The 15,508-nt window shown below is 38.0% G+C and overlaps 1 protein-coding gene across 1 annotated transcript in view; it reads left to right on the forward strand.

The window, feature by feature from the left end:
• Positions 1-15,508, forward strand: part of PCCA (propionyl-CoA carboxylase subunit alpha) — a 394,113-nt gene that overhangs the window by 35,492 nt on the left and 343,113 nt on the right. The window contains exon 5 of the mRNA XM_084616704.1: positions 14,418-14,531. Coding sequence (XP_084472830.1) covers positions 14,418-14,531 — 114 coding nt within the window. The remainder of the gene's footprint in view (positions 1-14,417; positions 14,532-15,508) is intronic.

The following is a 15,508-nucleotide window of genomic DNA, read 5'->3' on the forward strand; positions in this document are numbered from 1 at the left end:
TGGCTGGTGGCCACAGTGTGGTACTCTTACTGTTAGCAATTAATCTCCATGTTAATTAACTTGCTGCAAAATTATCAAATATGCTTGCTTTTAAAAATGTCTTAAATTTACTCCTATCCATTTATCAATAAACATGTATTAACAGTATGTCAAGCCTCAAATTTCTTCATGACTAACCAGCATTATTCAAGGTAAATGATCTAACTAAATGCAAACAGAATTTAAGTAACTTTAAGAATAGATTCCTGTTTTTTCTCTCCAAGATTTCCTTCATTAATTTAATCAAACCATCATTGCAAAATCATTAGGCAGGCTAGAATTTAAATATATGGCTTTAGTGTATGTTTGTATTTTACTTTTTTGTGTCCCATTCATCCCCCTCCTCCTCCCCAATTCTTTGGTGAAAGTGAGTAGGCTAGAATCCCTGTCAGGAATTTGTCCACATTAATATGGCTCATCAGAGACATTATATTTAATTGGAGAGCCTGTGGTATAGTAGCAGGAGGCTGAAGGGAATTATTTAGCATTAGCAATGGCTCATCTGGGAGTTGTGCACTAATCAAGGAGCTTGTGTGTTAGCTGTGGGGATGATGGGAATTATGACGATTGACATGTTAGCACATGTCTGTATGAGAACTGGACAGGCAATGAGTTAATCAAGAAGTATATTAAATGGCTCTCATGCTGTTTCCTTATTACTCTGTATCCTGTCTGTCAGGTTGTGTACTTCAAAAACCGACAAAATTGAATATATGGTTTTTGCAGGTAAAGTAGTTACCGTTGTTTCCCCCACAACCCCCAAAAAAAGGAAAAAAAAAACAAAAACCCTTCTCGCCATGCTTTTGAAGCATATGCATATAGACTTTTTAACCCTTTTTAAAATGGAAAGCAATTCACATATTTCAGTAAACTATTAATATTTAACACTTGGCAGCTACAGGCAAATAAAAGCATTAATCTTTTCCACCATCAAAATGCTCCAAACCTTGCGAAAAAAATTCCCCTTAGCTGTAGAGGGTGGTCTGTTTGTGTGCCAGGTAGACCCATTCTGTGCCCAGCATGGGTAGAGGCATCCATTTCATATCTGTCATGAAACTATCAGTTAGAAATGCTAGAAATGTACATGTTTCCAGGAAATAGAACTAATAAATTGAGTTCATTTTAAAAAATAAATTGAAATGTTGTCTAAATCCGCAAGCGGACTGGATTAAATCTGTAGGCAAACTTATCTTAGAGTTACTGTAGAGATGAGCTCACACAATTTTTTTTATTATTGTAAGCACTGCCAAATTTAATAAAACTTTCTACCAAACTGTGACCTTCATGTATTAACTTAATTAAAGCAGTATCATGGCTAGTACTCAAAGTGTTAACCTGTAGGAGGTTGTTATTGAAATCCATTATCTATGGAGTCAGTATTAGTGGTCAGCAGCATCAGAAGTAAAACTGCAAGTAAGACACTCCCTTGGGTGCTGTGAGCTCAGCAGGTTAAACTGTCAAAGCTTCTTAAAGGACTGATAGTTAAACCCCCTGGAGTTATAGGTAAACCAATCATTTGCCATCAGCAGGGAATATGACTTTATTTAGCAAGCAGAAAAAAATTAAATGGTAACAGGAAAGAGGATTTAGTCAGAACCCTCATATTTGCAATACTAGGTTATGTATATACTGTGTACTTTGGCAAATCTTCCTTAGAATTCTAGGTTTCTTTTTTTCTTCAACAGGAAATTAGTTATTTTAGCAATGTTTTATAAAATAGATTGAATAAGCTGTTAAGTCATATATAACATTTTAAAAGTCTATGCATGTTGTAAAAAAGGAAGAAAAAATCGCCTTTTTAAAAAGGGGGGGAGTCGTCAATATGTAGAAGTCCTAATTTATAGGAAATTGTTACAGAAAGGAAAATAGTATAAATTTGCAGACATAGGTTTACTGAAGTTTGTATATATCCTCTTTATGAAATGTTGAACACGTTATTTATTGATATTTTTTGTACATGTTTTAAATATATTAATGCTATTCTGTACAGGCCATAAAACATACATGATAAATATCACAAAGAAGGTAACATTCTTACTAAAATTTTTGTATTTCCACCTTTATGTTTTATGTTTTAAACATGCAACCTTATGGTCCCATAGGAAGGCAGTTGTTTTGCATTTATGTTCCTTATTTCTCTCTCTTTGTAAAGGAAAATGATTTTTTTAAACTGAACTGTAATATTTTAGATGGTCCCAATTAATCTATAAAGCTAACACTTCTGATCTGAAGTGTGTAAATGGAAACGAGAGCTGAGCACATGCTTTTGTGATGACTAGTAAGAGGTTGGATCTGGGACTATGCTAAACTCTAATAATCTTGGCAGTTGTCTGCTGGGAATGCTCCAAGTGATTCTCTACCTCCCCCCCCCCCGTGATTTTATGACACTTTAAACTGACCGTTTTCATTTTTTATACTTCACTGTTGGATTATATAGTATTCCAAAATGAACACTGTTTAAATATCAATGACCTGTTTCTGCACCACTTTCAGAGTGGTGCAATTCTGTTGAGCCATACCAGCGAGATTAGATAATGCAATGGACAATAAGGCTCAGCTGTTCTTGAGCTGAGTCTGCTGAGGCACAACTATGTGACAATATTTTTACCTTGGGGAATTTGTTCAAAAAGCAAGTGAAAAGGGGGAGGTTCGGGTTTATAATGGAAACTGCTCAATAAACTTAGTTGTATTAACTGTAACATTGACTGCAAAATGAATACAGTATTTTTTGGCAACTTTGGAGTTTCATTGTCGTCATGATCAGAGAATCTCAAAAATTTGCTGCTCTTGCAATGACCACAGGACTTATAATGTGGGGAAGGAGGATTGGAAAATTCTTTTTTTTTGTAAAGGCTCTGTTGGCTGGTGCAGAAGGGGCTGGGCCCTGGCCTCTCCCGGGCCCTGGCTCATCTGACCTCTGTTAGGGCATCTTGTGCCACTGTACAGGGTAGACTCACCCAGTGGTGGTACTAGCACAGCAAGGACCAGAATTTGGAGAGAGGACAGTGGGCCCCAGGCACTGTCCCTCCACATGTGCTCAGCAGAAGATAATTCAGCCTGGCCCTAAAATTTGAGGTTGTGGTAATGATCAACTAGTGATCTGTAAACCCGTTTCACCAGTGTTCCGTTACACAGCAATTACAGCATTACATGCAACTCCAGATACAGGCTTGCTTGTTGACTTTTAGGTCTACGGAGAGATGGCAGTGTGTGTTTGGGCAGCATAGCGCAAACTCTGTAAGTTCTGCGGTGTTATGGGTGAAACAGAGTCCAGTATAATGCTTTAACTAGCATTGTTTAGCTACTATATGTTGCTTATAAAACTAGAAAAAATAAAATAATACTGCATGAAACAGCATTGTTTGTTGTGTCTCCCTCCCCCCCCCCAACCCCCATTTTCTAAGGCTTTGTCTGCACTACAGCTTTTATCCATGTTTTTAACTGGTTGGTGACATGGTTGACTGAAAATGGTTTGTCCCGGCTAACTTACATGACTCCGTTAATAACTATGACAGTGAACCGTGTTATCCCTTCTTGCGCAACTACGTGGGCTGTAGCATGATGGTTATCCTGTAGCTTGGTTTTAATGCTGTCCTTTCCTAGGAGAAAGGGGATCCCCTAACTGACCATGTAACTGGTGAGTCTGGTTCTTCCCCTCTCATATCTGGTAGAGATTCCAGGATGCATTTCTCCATATGATGCTCTTTGTGCTTGACTGCTAGGTGCTCTGTGGTCACCTCCTGGAAGGCGCTGTGCAACAGCTACCTAGCCTGTAGTGGAGTACGCTGGTGCAAATACAGTTAGATCCTGTGGTAAAATCAGACCACATATACTGAATTGTGTTGACTTCTTAGCTGCATGTCTCTGCCAGCTATGAAACTCTACTCCTGTAAAATATTTACTTTTTTTAGAATGTGGTTCTACTGTGAAAAGTTACTCCAAAAACAGCATGCCACCCGGTTCCTGGTTTACCGTGCTCCAGTGTCTTCCAAAGCACATTTACTCGGTTGACAAGTATAAAGATGGTTTTTGTAACAGCCAGTGTTGCAAACTCTTTTTGGGTTCTGAAAGTCAAGCTGTGTTCTTTCTTGCTTTTACATCAGCACTAGTAATGAAGATTCTGCAGGCCTATATCTGCCCTCAGAATGCTATATGGAACTCCATTACCTTCAAATTCGCCTGCTAACTTCATTAACAATTCTGATGCTTCATGAGCCAGAAAAGAACTCAGCCCAGTCTCCTATAATTCTGTTGGTTCTGCAGGACTAAAGAAGTGAAGAGTATCAAAATAACTGAAAACACACATGGAACAAATCTTTTGAATGAGAAGGTAACTTTTCAGAGTAGAACGACTCTTTGAGCACCATAAATGCTAAGCTTCAGTGAAAATTGTATTGTGAGGTCATAGTTTAATAAGACATTTAGATATCGGCTTTAAGATTTTGGTTTAAGAAGAATGACAATATACTGAAGCACAGGAAAAGTTTTTATATGAAGTACATTTAATGAATCAAAAGTTTGTATAGACCGCTGTGGAACAATGGCTTTCCTATTTAAAAAACGGTGTACTTGTATGAATATAGTTTTGGATGGCATTCATCTTTAAACATGAGAACAAACTGGTTTACTATTTAAATTGAATATTATATATAAAAGACATCACAAATATTCATTCACTGAACGCCAAAAAGGATGCCAGGTGCTACTACACGCCTGGTAGAAAATGTCCTGGACCATGCCCAAAAAGCTTATAATCAAAGGCACTGATTCTGTAATTTAGTCTGTGTGAGCTGACCCTCCATTTAACTCACTGGTGCTTTGAGAATGAGTGCAGGGGTCTGCCTGAGAACAACTTGTAGCATCGGGGGGCTAAATTTTTGTGGAAATTTTCTGGTGTGTGTGTGTGGGTGTTTGTTTTGTTTTAATTGCCCTAGTTTACATAGACCATCTCAATCTGTGCTCAGGCAGCGTGACTGCAATACTACAAGGTGGGATCACACTTATTACTGAAACATCTCAGGCAAAAGTCATGGGATAATTGATAGGATAGAACTAGCTTTGTTATGCAGTACTGTTATTGATGACATTGGGTAAGCATTCTGTGGTAAAGAGTGAGCTTGGCTACAGTGCTCTAGAAGGTCATGTTGCTGCTTATGAATTAGTTCTGACACAGGCATGAGCATAACCTGATGCAGGCTTTCTTCCCTTCCAAAGAACCACTGTGTCAAATATGATTAATTTTAAGACCCTTGCTTTATTCACTCTACTAAATATTCATATTTATTTAAATAAAATAAACCATTTTTATCAGACTTCACTAAAGAATCCAAAAGTTGGAATGTTTTTTTCCCCATATGAAACAGGACATTTCTGTCACAAGTAGCTTGGGATGTTCACCCTTTTTTGACTTGCATGCATTTAAAGTGCATATCTGTTCAAAAGAATAACAGTCCTGCCATGCAGAAGGTATAGGCTCTCAATATGAAGCAGAAGCACAGTGTTTCTTCCCTACTTATTGTATCTTCCTTTTTAAAGAAGGATGACTCCAAATTGGGCATTCCATCTACTCTCATAGTTGAAATCTGTGGGTTTTGGCCCCTCTCTAAAATCTGGACGCACCACTAAACCAGCCTGAACTATGGGATAAGAAAACTGGTTTTACTTTCCTGACTATTTGGTGTGAGACTGCTAATCAAGGACCTGCTCCTTAAGACTACTGGGCATATTGTCTTTTATTGAGTAGTGCCATTGGCTTGGATGGGACTACTCGCATAAATAAACGCTGTGCGCCAAATAAGTGCTTGCAGGACTGGGCCCTTGAAAACCAATTTTACTAAAATTACACCTTTTTTGTGTGCAGTCTCTCAGTTTAGATTGTTTACGCTTCAAAATAGCACTGCAGTTTGATCTACTCATGATGACTTCAGGCTTGACTTGTTTTATACGCATAAATGAATTTTATATAGGTTTTTTGAAATGCTGACTAAAAGTAAGTGTGGAATATGTGCGATATTTGTACTAGTAGTCTTTCACAGTTCAGCTTCTCACAGAGTTTAGAAATAATTCCAGTATTTCATGTTAGGGTTAAATACCACCACACAATTGAAGAAGAGCTCTGTGTAAGGTTGAAAGCTTCTCTCTCACACTAACAGAAGTTGGTCCAATAAAAGATATTACTTCACCCATCTTACCACACAATTATGGCATTTATCTCAGTGGATAGATAGGGCTTTAAAAACTATTTAGTATTCTAGACTGTATTTTCTTTGTGTGTGTGAGACAGAGAGAAATGAGGTATATTTTTTGCAAAGAAGGGAATTCAAACTTAATTTGCATTGTTTATTATTTTGGAGTTTTCCATGCCCATTTTTTTTTTAAGCTACCTTACAAAGGGTTTACTCATTAGCCCCATTTTATGGTTTGAATTAATTGTAGTTTGTCTTGCTGAGCTGTATTACTCAGTTTGGGTCAATTGGGTGAACCCACTTATATTGGAACAACATCCGTTGGCGCGTAATACTGATTTGAACTAAAAAGGAGTATGACTTGTTTGATTAGATTTTTGTCCAAACAACAGTCAAGATCCCATTTATTTAGCATACCAAACAGAGGTGTTCTGATAGAATTATCGTTACTTTTCAGATCTGGCAAAGACTGACTATGTATACAAATATGAAATATGGTAGTAAACTATAGAATCCAATATGGACAGAGGGAGTGGAAAAACTAGCAGCCACTTAGTGTAACCGTGTGTCCTTCAGCAGCATAAAATTCCGCATACGAAGACCTGCGGATACAAAGGGTGACGTAGTCTGAAAAGCTGGGACACTCAGGAAGCCCAGACATTTATCTCCTGAGGGATTGGGTGGGTGTGGGTGTTTTTTTAAATTTTTTTTAATTAGGCATTTGCACTCAAATAATTGGCATCTGTCATATGGTAAACATCAGCAGCTGTCTGAAGTGCAAGACTTGTGTGAAAGCAATGCAGGTGATATTGGCACTTTGGATTAAAAAGCTGATCAGATATGTGTTTTCCCTCTTTTCCACCCTCCCTGCAAATTAACTTTCACTTTTTACAAAGAGTAGGTGGGAATTACCCTAAGGAGAATGAGGAACACACTTCTGTGTCATGCCATGCCACCTATATAAATAAATATGATCTGTGTGAAAGAAATGAAGGCCTTTATAGTCAATGTATACTTGTTGTATTATAAGCTATAATTTACATTAGGCATCTGACTTTAAAAGTATTTTCATTTTATAGACCATAAACAGTGTTGAAGTCAAGTTATAAGTGTTTCCATTCAAGTTGAAGTGTTCACATTATATATATGTACACCCACTTATCCCCAAAAGTTTCCATATTTAGAAAAATAGTTTTGATCACTGGTTTTGAAAACACTGTGCTGCGGTGTGTGTGTGCACACATATTAGTCATTTGGAGCAATTGAATGACTTAATGGTGAAGAAGACTACATTTATTCTGCAAAGTTAAACTCTAAATCTCAAGAGATTGTACATAAATCCTGGACATAAAACCTGCCACTTGTGACCCCCTATCCTATTGTGTTTCTATAAATAAGATCTATAAATAAGGGGCTATCTGCAGATATGAAACTAGGAAAAACAAACCATTCTCCTTTTCCAAGACAAGTCACTGGGACAATTAGTCAACACAGATTGGGTATGGCATAGCTGGACAACAGTGTGTACTGGCATCAAATCATACAAATATTTTAGTACCTTCTATTAATAGTAACTAGCCACGACAACCTAGAAAGTTATCCAGATGAACTGTGCCAGTTACTTCATCATAGATTTTTGGATCAGATTAAGTGTCTTCAGTATCACTTTCTGGAATTTTGGAAACAGTGCTTCCTCAGTTTTCTGCAAAAGAATATTCGGTCATTAAAGAATTTCATCTTTGAAGAAGTCTTTGTTTAGTAATCAAAGGTTGTGCTTTCTATTTAACCTTACTGGATGTTATGCACCCTCGTTGGGTGCACTTGCTGTTCGTGGCACCTTGTCTTGGTTGCTCTGGGGATTAGCACTGACGAGGTGTTTTGCCCTCCTCTGATGGTGTCTCTCCTGTCGTCCTCTGGCCAGCTGCCACGCAAGGGGCTTCCTCTTTTTGACTTGGCCCTCTGGTCTGGTCATCATGTATGTTTCCCCTCCCGGGTGGTGTATCAAAGTCCCTCCATACAAAATAGCAGTCTTCCCTTTACTACTCTGACCGTGCCATTCCTGCAGAGGTTAGTAGGGGAACCCAGATCCACCTTCTACTCCAAGTCCCAGCTCAGGAGCCCCCCGCCACATGCTCCCTGAGCACCAGGCCGGCCCCAGCGTTGGGCTGAGCCAGTGCAGTCCCGTCCCCCCCCACTCCCCCCCGGCCAGAGTTTAGCTGGGCCCAGAGTTACGGGCAGCCTCCCCGAGCACCAGCTCCTCCTGACCCTGAGGGTCCGCTGAGCAGCCAGCCCTAGCAGTGCGGCGAGAAGCAGGGAACCTTTGGGGGTGGGGAGTGGAGTGGAGGAGGCGGTGGGGGTCTCCAGTTGTCCAGCAGCGGGTCAGCGGCAGCGCCAGGGAAGGCTATTATAGCTGCTGCCCGTGTGTAGTGTCTTGCTGCTGGAGCTTTTCCCCGCCACAGGGAAGGACGCTCTGACGGTGGGGAAACGCTCTGGTGAGGGGTGTGTGTGTTGGGAAGGGGATGGGAGTGTGGGAAGGGAGGCGGCGGGGAAAGGCTCAGGCAACTCTCTACTCCTGAAGCCTTTCCCCAAAACAGGGCCTTTCCTTACTGCCATGAGGGGCTCCAGCAGTGGGGGAGCTGCTGAATCCTTTCCTCATTGCTTCCTTCTCTGCCAGAGCCTTTCACTGACACATGTAGCTACTACAGACTCCTGCCAGTGGAGTATAGGGTAGATGTAGCTTTATTGGCTGAGTAAACAAGGAACTTTGTCTTCTGAAGAGGAATTGTATTTATGGCCTTTTCATCGTGACAGTGCTGCTGTTGTGAGATTTATGGCGCCATGCTCTTTATAACATGAAGACTAGGGGGAATAAACACATAGATTGTAGTTCTTTTCTAGTGTCTAAAGTATCTTATTGCATACGTGGCTGCTCTCATGAGTTCTTAACTATAAAGATGTGATATGTCCAAAAGTTGTTTGTTCTGGAGGATGGCAATTCAACTTGGAGTTGTTGCAAGATCAGAATTCCAGAAAAGTGAGCTGTAGCTCATGAAAGCTTCTGCTTAAACAAATTTGTTAGCCTCTAAGGTGCCACAAGTACTCCTTTTCTTTTTTAGAGATCAATACGTGGCCATGACAAACTTTCACAAGATCAGTTTTTCCCCTTGTGTGGTGATGGGGCATGCCTCACAAGCTGCATTTTTGGCTGTGACATGGCACAGATCAGGTGGCATGCTTTTTTTAAAAAATCAAAAGAACATACCTTACACTGTAAGAAAAGGCAAGTTATGCTTCATGTCTTTGGCCCTACCAAATTCAGGGTCCATTCTGGTCAATTTCCCAGCCATAGGATTTTTAAAATTGTAAATTTCATGATTTCAGCTATATAAATCTGAAATTTCATGGTTGTTACAATCTTACTTCAAGATTTGTAAAAGCATTTTCCATTCGGATGTTTCTTGGATACTTAATTAAAAAACATTTAAATAGAATGATTATGCCTAAATAAACTTCTCTTATGGTTGAACTACTAATTAAATATAGAATATTTTCCATAATGGATTTGTCATGGATGTGGGGATTGGGAAGAAATAATGCTGTGGTTGAGTATAATCTGTTGATTGATGTATGGATCCACACTCACAGGAGTATCACAAACCCACATGGTGTCACAGGTTGCTAAATTTTGCCTTTAAATCTGAGTTAGCTGAAAGATGTGTGGTATCACATGTTGCTAGATCTTTTAGCTACCCTTTTGAAGAAACTCTAGTGTCTTATGCCAACCATGACACGAAATATTTAGTCATTATGAAACGTGTTCTAGATATGTTAATTTTGGAGAGTATAAGCAGCTTGTACATAGGTGTAAGACATGACTTGGTAAAGTATCATTTTGTTTTTTTGTTTTTTGTTTTGTGTCCCCCCTCCACCCCCCATTAGCATCTTAGGACCCTGTATCTATTTGAAATACATAGGTTGGAGGGAGGATAGTTCAACATTGTTAAAGTTTAGAGCAGAAACCGTCAGGCACCTCAAAAACATACATTCTTCCACTTGTTGGTACTTTCCACCTGTAGAGCTGAGATTAAATTGATGTTCTAATAATTTAAACTAATCAAAGTCCAAACAGTTTCAACAGTTGTTTAAAAACCAGGTTTTTTTTTTTCATTTGAAAGTAAATGAAGGGAAACAATTACTCCCTTGCAAAGTTTAGCATGAAATAAGTTATGGCTAAATTTAAAAAAGAAAACCAAACACACACTCGGTATAGGCATTTATAACTGACAAGCTAAAGCCACTTGAATTTCAGAGGAGACTGCTGAAATTCACAATGCTTACAAAGAGAAAAGTATTGGATTCTTCAAGAAATGTAGAAAATCTGCATGTATGTATGTTTCTGGTTTCTTCAGAGAAGGGACCTTGCAGTATTACCGTGCATGTCTTTGCTCATCATTGTGTGGTAACTTGAAAGGTGCTATTGTAATGTAGATACAAATAATGACTTTGTAATAGTTACCTGTAATTGTGGGTACTCTGTAGGTTTAGATATTACTATCATATTTCAATATAACTTGCCATATGTTATGTAATTTATTCATGGTACACGACATGAACAAACTCATCATGATCCAGTGTGTTACATAATAAGTAAAATGCCTGCCTTAACAGGTATTAGAGGGATAGCACATGAATGCTAGTATGAAATTGGTCTTTAAAGTTGGATGACTAGAGCCAGTAAATAATCAGCTATATAAAAGGTTCATGCCCCTTCAGTTACTCAATTCCTTCAGTTACTCAAGCGGCTGCCATTAAAGTCAACAAATGCTGACATTCATGCCAGAGGGTGGCATGAAAAGCTCTTTGGCTTCGCATGCAGAGAGTCTCTGCTTTGTGCGCCATGCCAGAGCAGAACAGGCAAAATGAAACTAATAAAGGATGTTGTCAATTCTACTTTTTTGCTATGCCTACACATGGGGTAGAGCGAAGGAGGGGGAGGACTGAATTGATGCTGAACTCTGAGCAAGGGATGGGGAAGATGCCAGCAATTAGGGAAAATTTGGGGGAGGTGGAGGGAGAAGGGAAACAACCAGAAAACAAGGGGGAGGGGGAAAAAGAAGTGAGCAGGGAATGCTAAGGGAGGAGAGGAGCTGAAAGAAGAGAAGAAAAAAGGAGAAATAAACACAGAAATGTCACTTTTGACTCAGTTCACAGTAGTTCTAATGAATGCAGTTCTGTGTTTGAGTGTCTGTATCGCTTTTGTGGGGTTTTTTTTTTTTCCCTTTTGGTATTCAAAAAAATGATCATCTAACTTTTTGTCATAAGATTATATGTTACTGTAAGGAAAGCCTCAATCCTGCCAACATTTACCTGCTTAACTTCACTCACCTGAATAGTCTCATTTAAGTCAGTAAGATTACATACGTTCTTGAAGTTTTAAACTTTGTACCATCTTGACAAACTGGAGAAATGGTTGAAAATAAATAGAATGAAGTTCAATAAGGACAAATGCAAAATACTGCACTTAAGAAGGAATAATCAATTGCACAGATACAAAATAGAAATGACTGTCTAGGAAGGAGTACTGCAGAAAATGGATCTGGGGGTTATAGCGGTTCACAAAATAAATAAAAGTCAAAAATGTAATGCAGTACTATTGCGAAAGAAACAAACATCATTCTGGGCTGTATTAGCAAGAAGAAGGAAGGAAGAGTCAAGAAATAATTCATCCACTCTATTCAGCACTGATCAGGCCACAACTAAAGTAAATACGTCCAGTTCTGCGCACCACACGTTGGGAAAGATGTGGACAAATTGGAGACAGTCCAGAGAGAGAAAAATGATTAAAGGTCTAGGAAACAAGACCTATGAGGAAAGGAGGGCGGGGGGGGGGGGAATTGGGTTTGTTTAGTTTGGAGAATAGAAGAAAAGGCTGAGGGGGCACATGATAACATCTTCAACTATGTAAAAGGTTGTTGTAAAGAGAAGGGTGATAAATTGTTCTTTCTCCACCAGGACAGGATAAGAAGTAATGGACTTAAATTTCAGCAAGAAAGATGTAGATTAGACATTAGTAAAAAGTTCCTAACTGTAATAATAATTAAGCACTGGAACAAATTACCAAGGGAGGCTGTGGAATCTCGATCACTGGAAATTTTAAGAACAGGGTAGACAAACACCTGTCAGGAATGTTTGTGCAGGGGACTGGACAAGATGACCTATTAAGGTACCTTCCAGTCTATGGTTCTATGGTAAGGATGCATGCAGGTTTTGGACCTTAAAATGTTCTTGCTCTTAGTGCTTAATGAAAGCTAGTGCATAAATTAATTTTGGCAATGTTTGTTCAAAATAATATATTACAATCTAAGAATTGTTTTCTGTGTGTTCAAATAGACATTATTAAAATCTCCTCCATAAAGACTTTATTTATAAAAAAGAAAAAAAATAGGTATAGTTGAATAACTACATAGTAAAACTTAAGTATTTGTCAGAAGCTGTGATGGTTCACATGTGGTAGATTAGAGATTCCAGAAAGTGAGGTGTGTTTGTAGATCCTGATTCAGGGAAGTATTTAAGCGCATGCCTAATTTTAAGCATGTGATTAGCCCTACTAATTACAATGGGACAAATCATATGCTTAAAATTAAGCATGAATTTAAGCACCTTGTTGAATCTGGGAATTAGGGTTTAATTCTCCAAACTAACTCTTAAAAGCCTGACTAAAAATGAGAAACAAAACTCAGGTTCAGAACAAACGCCCCTGTTACATCAGGAAATTGTGCTTCTGCTAGAAATGTTTTTACCACGTCTTCTTGAATGTTTGCTTCTCAAGCAAAATTTTGTGCCATTAAAATATTTTGGCTGCCTCTCTTGTTTTATATATATCTTCATGTATGTGTGCATTTCTCTACCATCTTTTTCCTTGAATAATCCTGTAATATGCAGAGGCAACATAAAAAGCAAACTGTTTTTATACATCACCATGTGAATTGACAACTTCATACTCTATTTACAATATAACATTATCATGCTGTTGGAGTAAGACTCCTAAAAGAAAATAAATCAAGGAACTGAAAGTATTCTAAATTTTGCTACTTACTTTCATGTATTTTAATGCCAGTGTCCAACAGCTAACTGTAATGTGTTAATTTAAAAAAAATATTTTGGCTGTAGTGTTTTTAAAATATTACCTGGAAGAAATAACAAACAGGTCTTCAGGTGTGTTGGATTTGTACTAATGCTGGAATGCCAGAACTGATATGTTAACATAGACACTGGCTTAAAAAAAATATTTTAATCATTTTGCAAATTGCAATTAAACGTTTCTCATTTATCAAATGTATGTATTTTTTTGAAAAAGAAAATATGTAGTTAAAAATCACCTTGGGACTCCCAAAGCAATGCAAAGATCACTGCTTAGTTGCAGTTTTATAACTTCTCTCCCAACCAAACGAAAACAACCTAGTGTGTTATGCAGATGACCCATTTACATTTCTCCAAAACATTTCTATTTAATTATTCCTATAAAATGTGGGGAAAACTTTCTTAGACTTCTGTATGTTAATATTTGACTTAAAAATGTATTTGACAATTGTACACGTGAATAAGGATACAATGGATCAGGAATCAAATATGAGCCTGCTTAAATAATTTTCAAGATTTTCTGGTTCACGTGTAGTGATATTGAACTCTTTAGTCATAGGCTTTAATTTGTGCATGGTGCTGACCTGATGCTGTGCAGGGACACTCACTGCATCCCTTCATTCAATTCACTCTAATTATCCCCAACTTCCTGGGGAGCCTGCTTGGAACTGGCCATGAATGTTTGTTGTTAAGTATTAAGATATTAGGCTACCCTGGTTACATGTAACAAAGTAGTTTTAGGCAGTGAATTTACATATAGATGATCAGTACAGGAAGCTGAAATTATATTTGTCATGATTTTATTTAATCAAATACAAAGTATATATTGAAATAATAAAACATTTTGACAGTGACTTAAGCTTGGGTCAAATGAAATGTGATTTAATGTTACTTTGAGTTCTTGTACATTGATGTTTAATTTCAGTGCACATTCTAGAAGTGGCTATGGTATGTTAATTATCTTTGAAACAATCAGATTTGTGTGCATATTTCAGGGTGGTGGTAATTATTTTTGCTGGGAGCATCTGTTAATGCAGAATTTTGCCTCTTCAGGTTCATGTGAAAATGGCGGATGAGGCTGTCTGTGTTGGCCCAGCTCCCACCAGCAAAAGCTACCTCAACATGGATGCCATCATGGAAGCCATTAAGAAAACCAGGGCCCAAGCTGTGAGTCTGAATGAGTCTATCTGCTGCAGCTGTTTCATATATAGAAAGCAGAAAAGCCAGAGTTTGTATTTAAAAGAAAAAGTGATTGAATATGCTATTCCAGTTAGTTCATGTCACATGAGTTAAATGTGGCCGAAATCGCTACTGGAAATCAAAGGCTTTGTAGCATCTGGCAGTTCTGGTCGCTGATCCTGCAGGTGGCTGCTGGATTCAGCTTTCACACCAGGGAGCAGCTTCAGTTCATTCCCAAATTTGCTTGGGGAAAAAAAACCCAATTAGTTTTGAGCACTAACCCTTTCCATGCCATAACAGCTTTTTTCTGATGTTTTTATAAATTGTGTCCAAAAAAGGCTTTTGTTTAAATTTGTTTTTAATCATTTTTAAAATTACACACACAATTACACTTGTGAAAAGGTAAATGGTGCATCCAATAATTATTTTTGTTGTTTCATAGTGTTCCACAAAATGCACATTAGCATAGACGGGTAAATATGGCTCCTGTTGTCTGCCCCCCTCCCATCCCAATGGGCTAGAGATCCAAAGTTTAACAGGGATTATATTGGAAAAACAAACATACATATAACTGATTGGAATAATGCTTTTTGCTGTGGTACCAGTGAATTAAATGCATTACTATGTACAAAAACATCTTTAAATAAAATTTGATGGATGGAATCAGTCAACACCAGTAATTACCCTGGAGTGGCTCAGTTAGTATTACTGTTTCTTTTGAAATAAATGTGTTTCAGTATGGTGCTTGCAAAAAAACCAAAACAAAAACCCTTTGAAATTAAATTTACAAATAGTACAGATGCTTACACTGTTTGAGACAATGAAGATAAAAATAGTTTATTCTATAATCTTTAGTCTGTCGGAATGTTTCTTTAGTTGACAGTTTATATAAAATAAAAAGTGCTGTTTTTGTGTAAATATGCAGAATTTATATTAGAGTGGGGATAGCACATGGGGATACATAA

This window comes from Lepidochelys olivacea, assembly GCF_965140295.1.
Source record: "Lepidochelys olivacea isolate rLepOli2 genome assembly, chromosome: 1".
NCBI classification, from domain to species: Eukaryota; Metazoa; Chordata; order Testudines; family Cheloniidae; genus Lepidochelys; species Lepidochelys olivacea.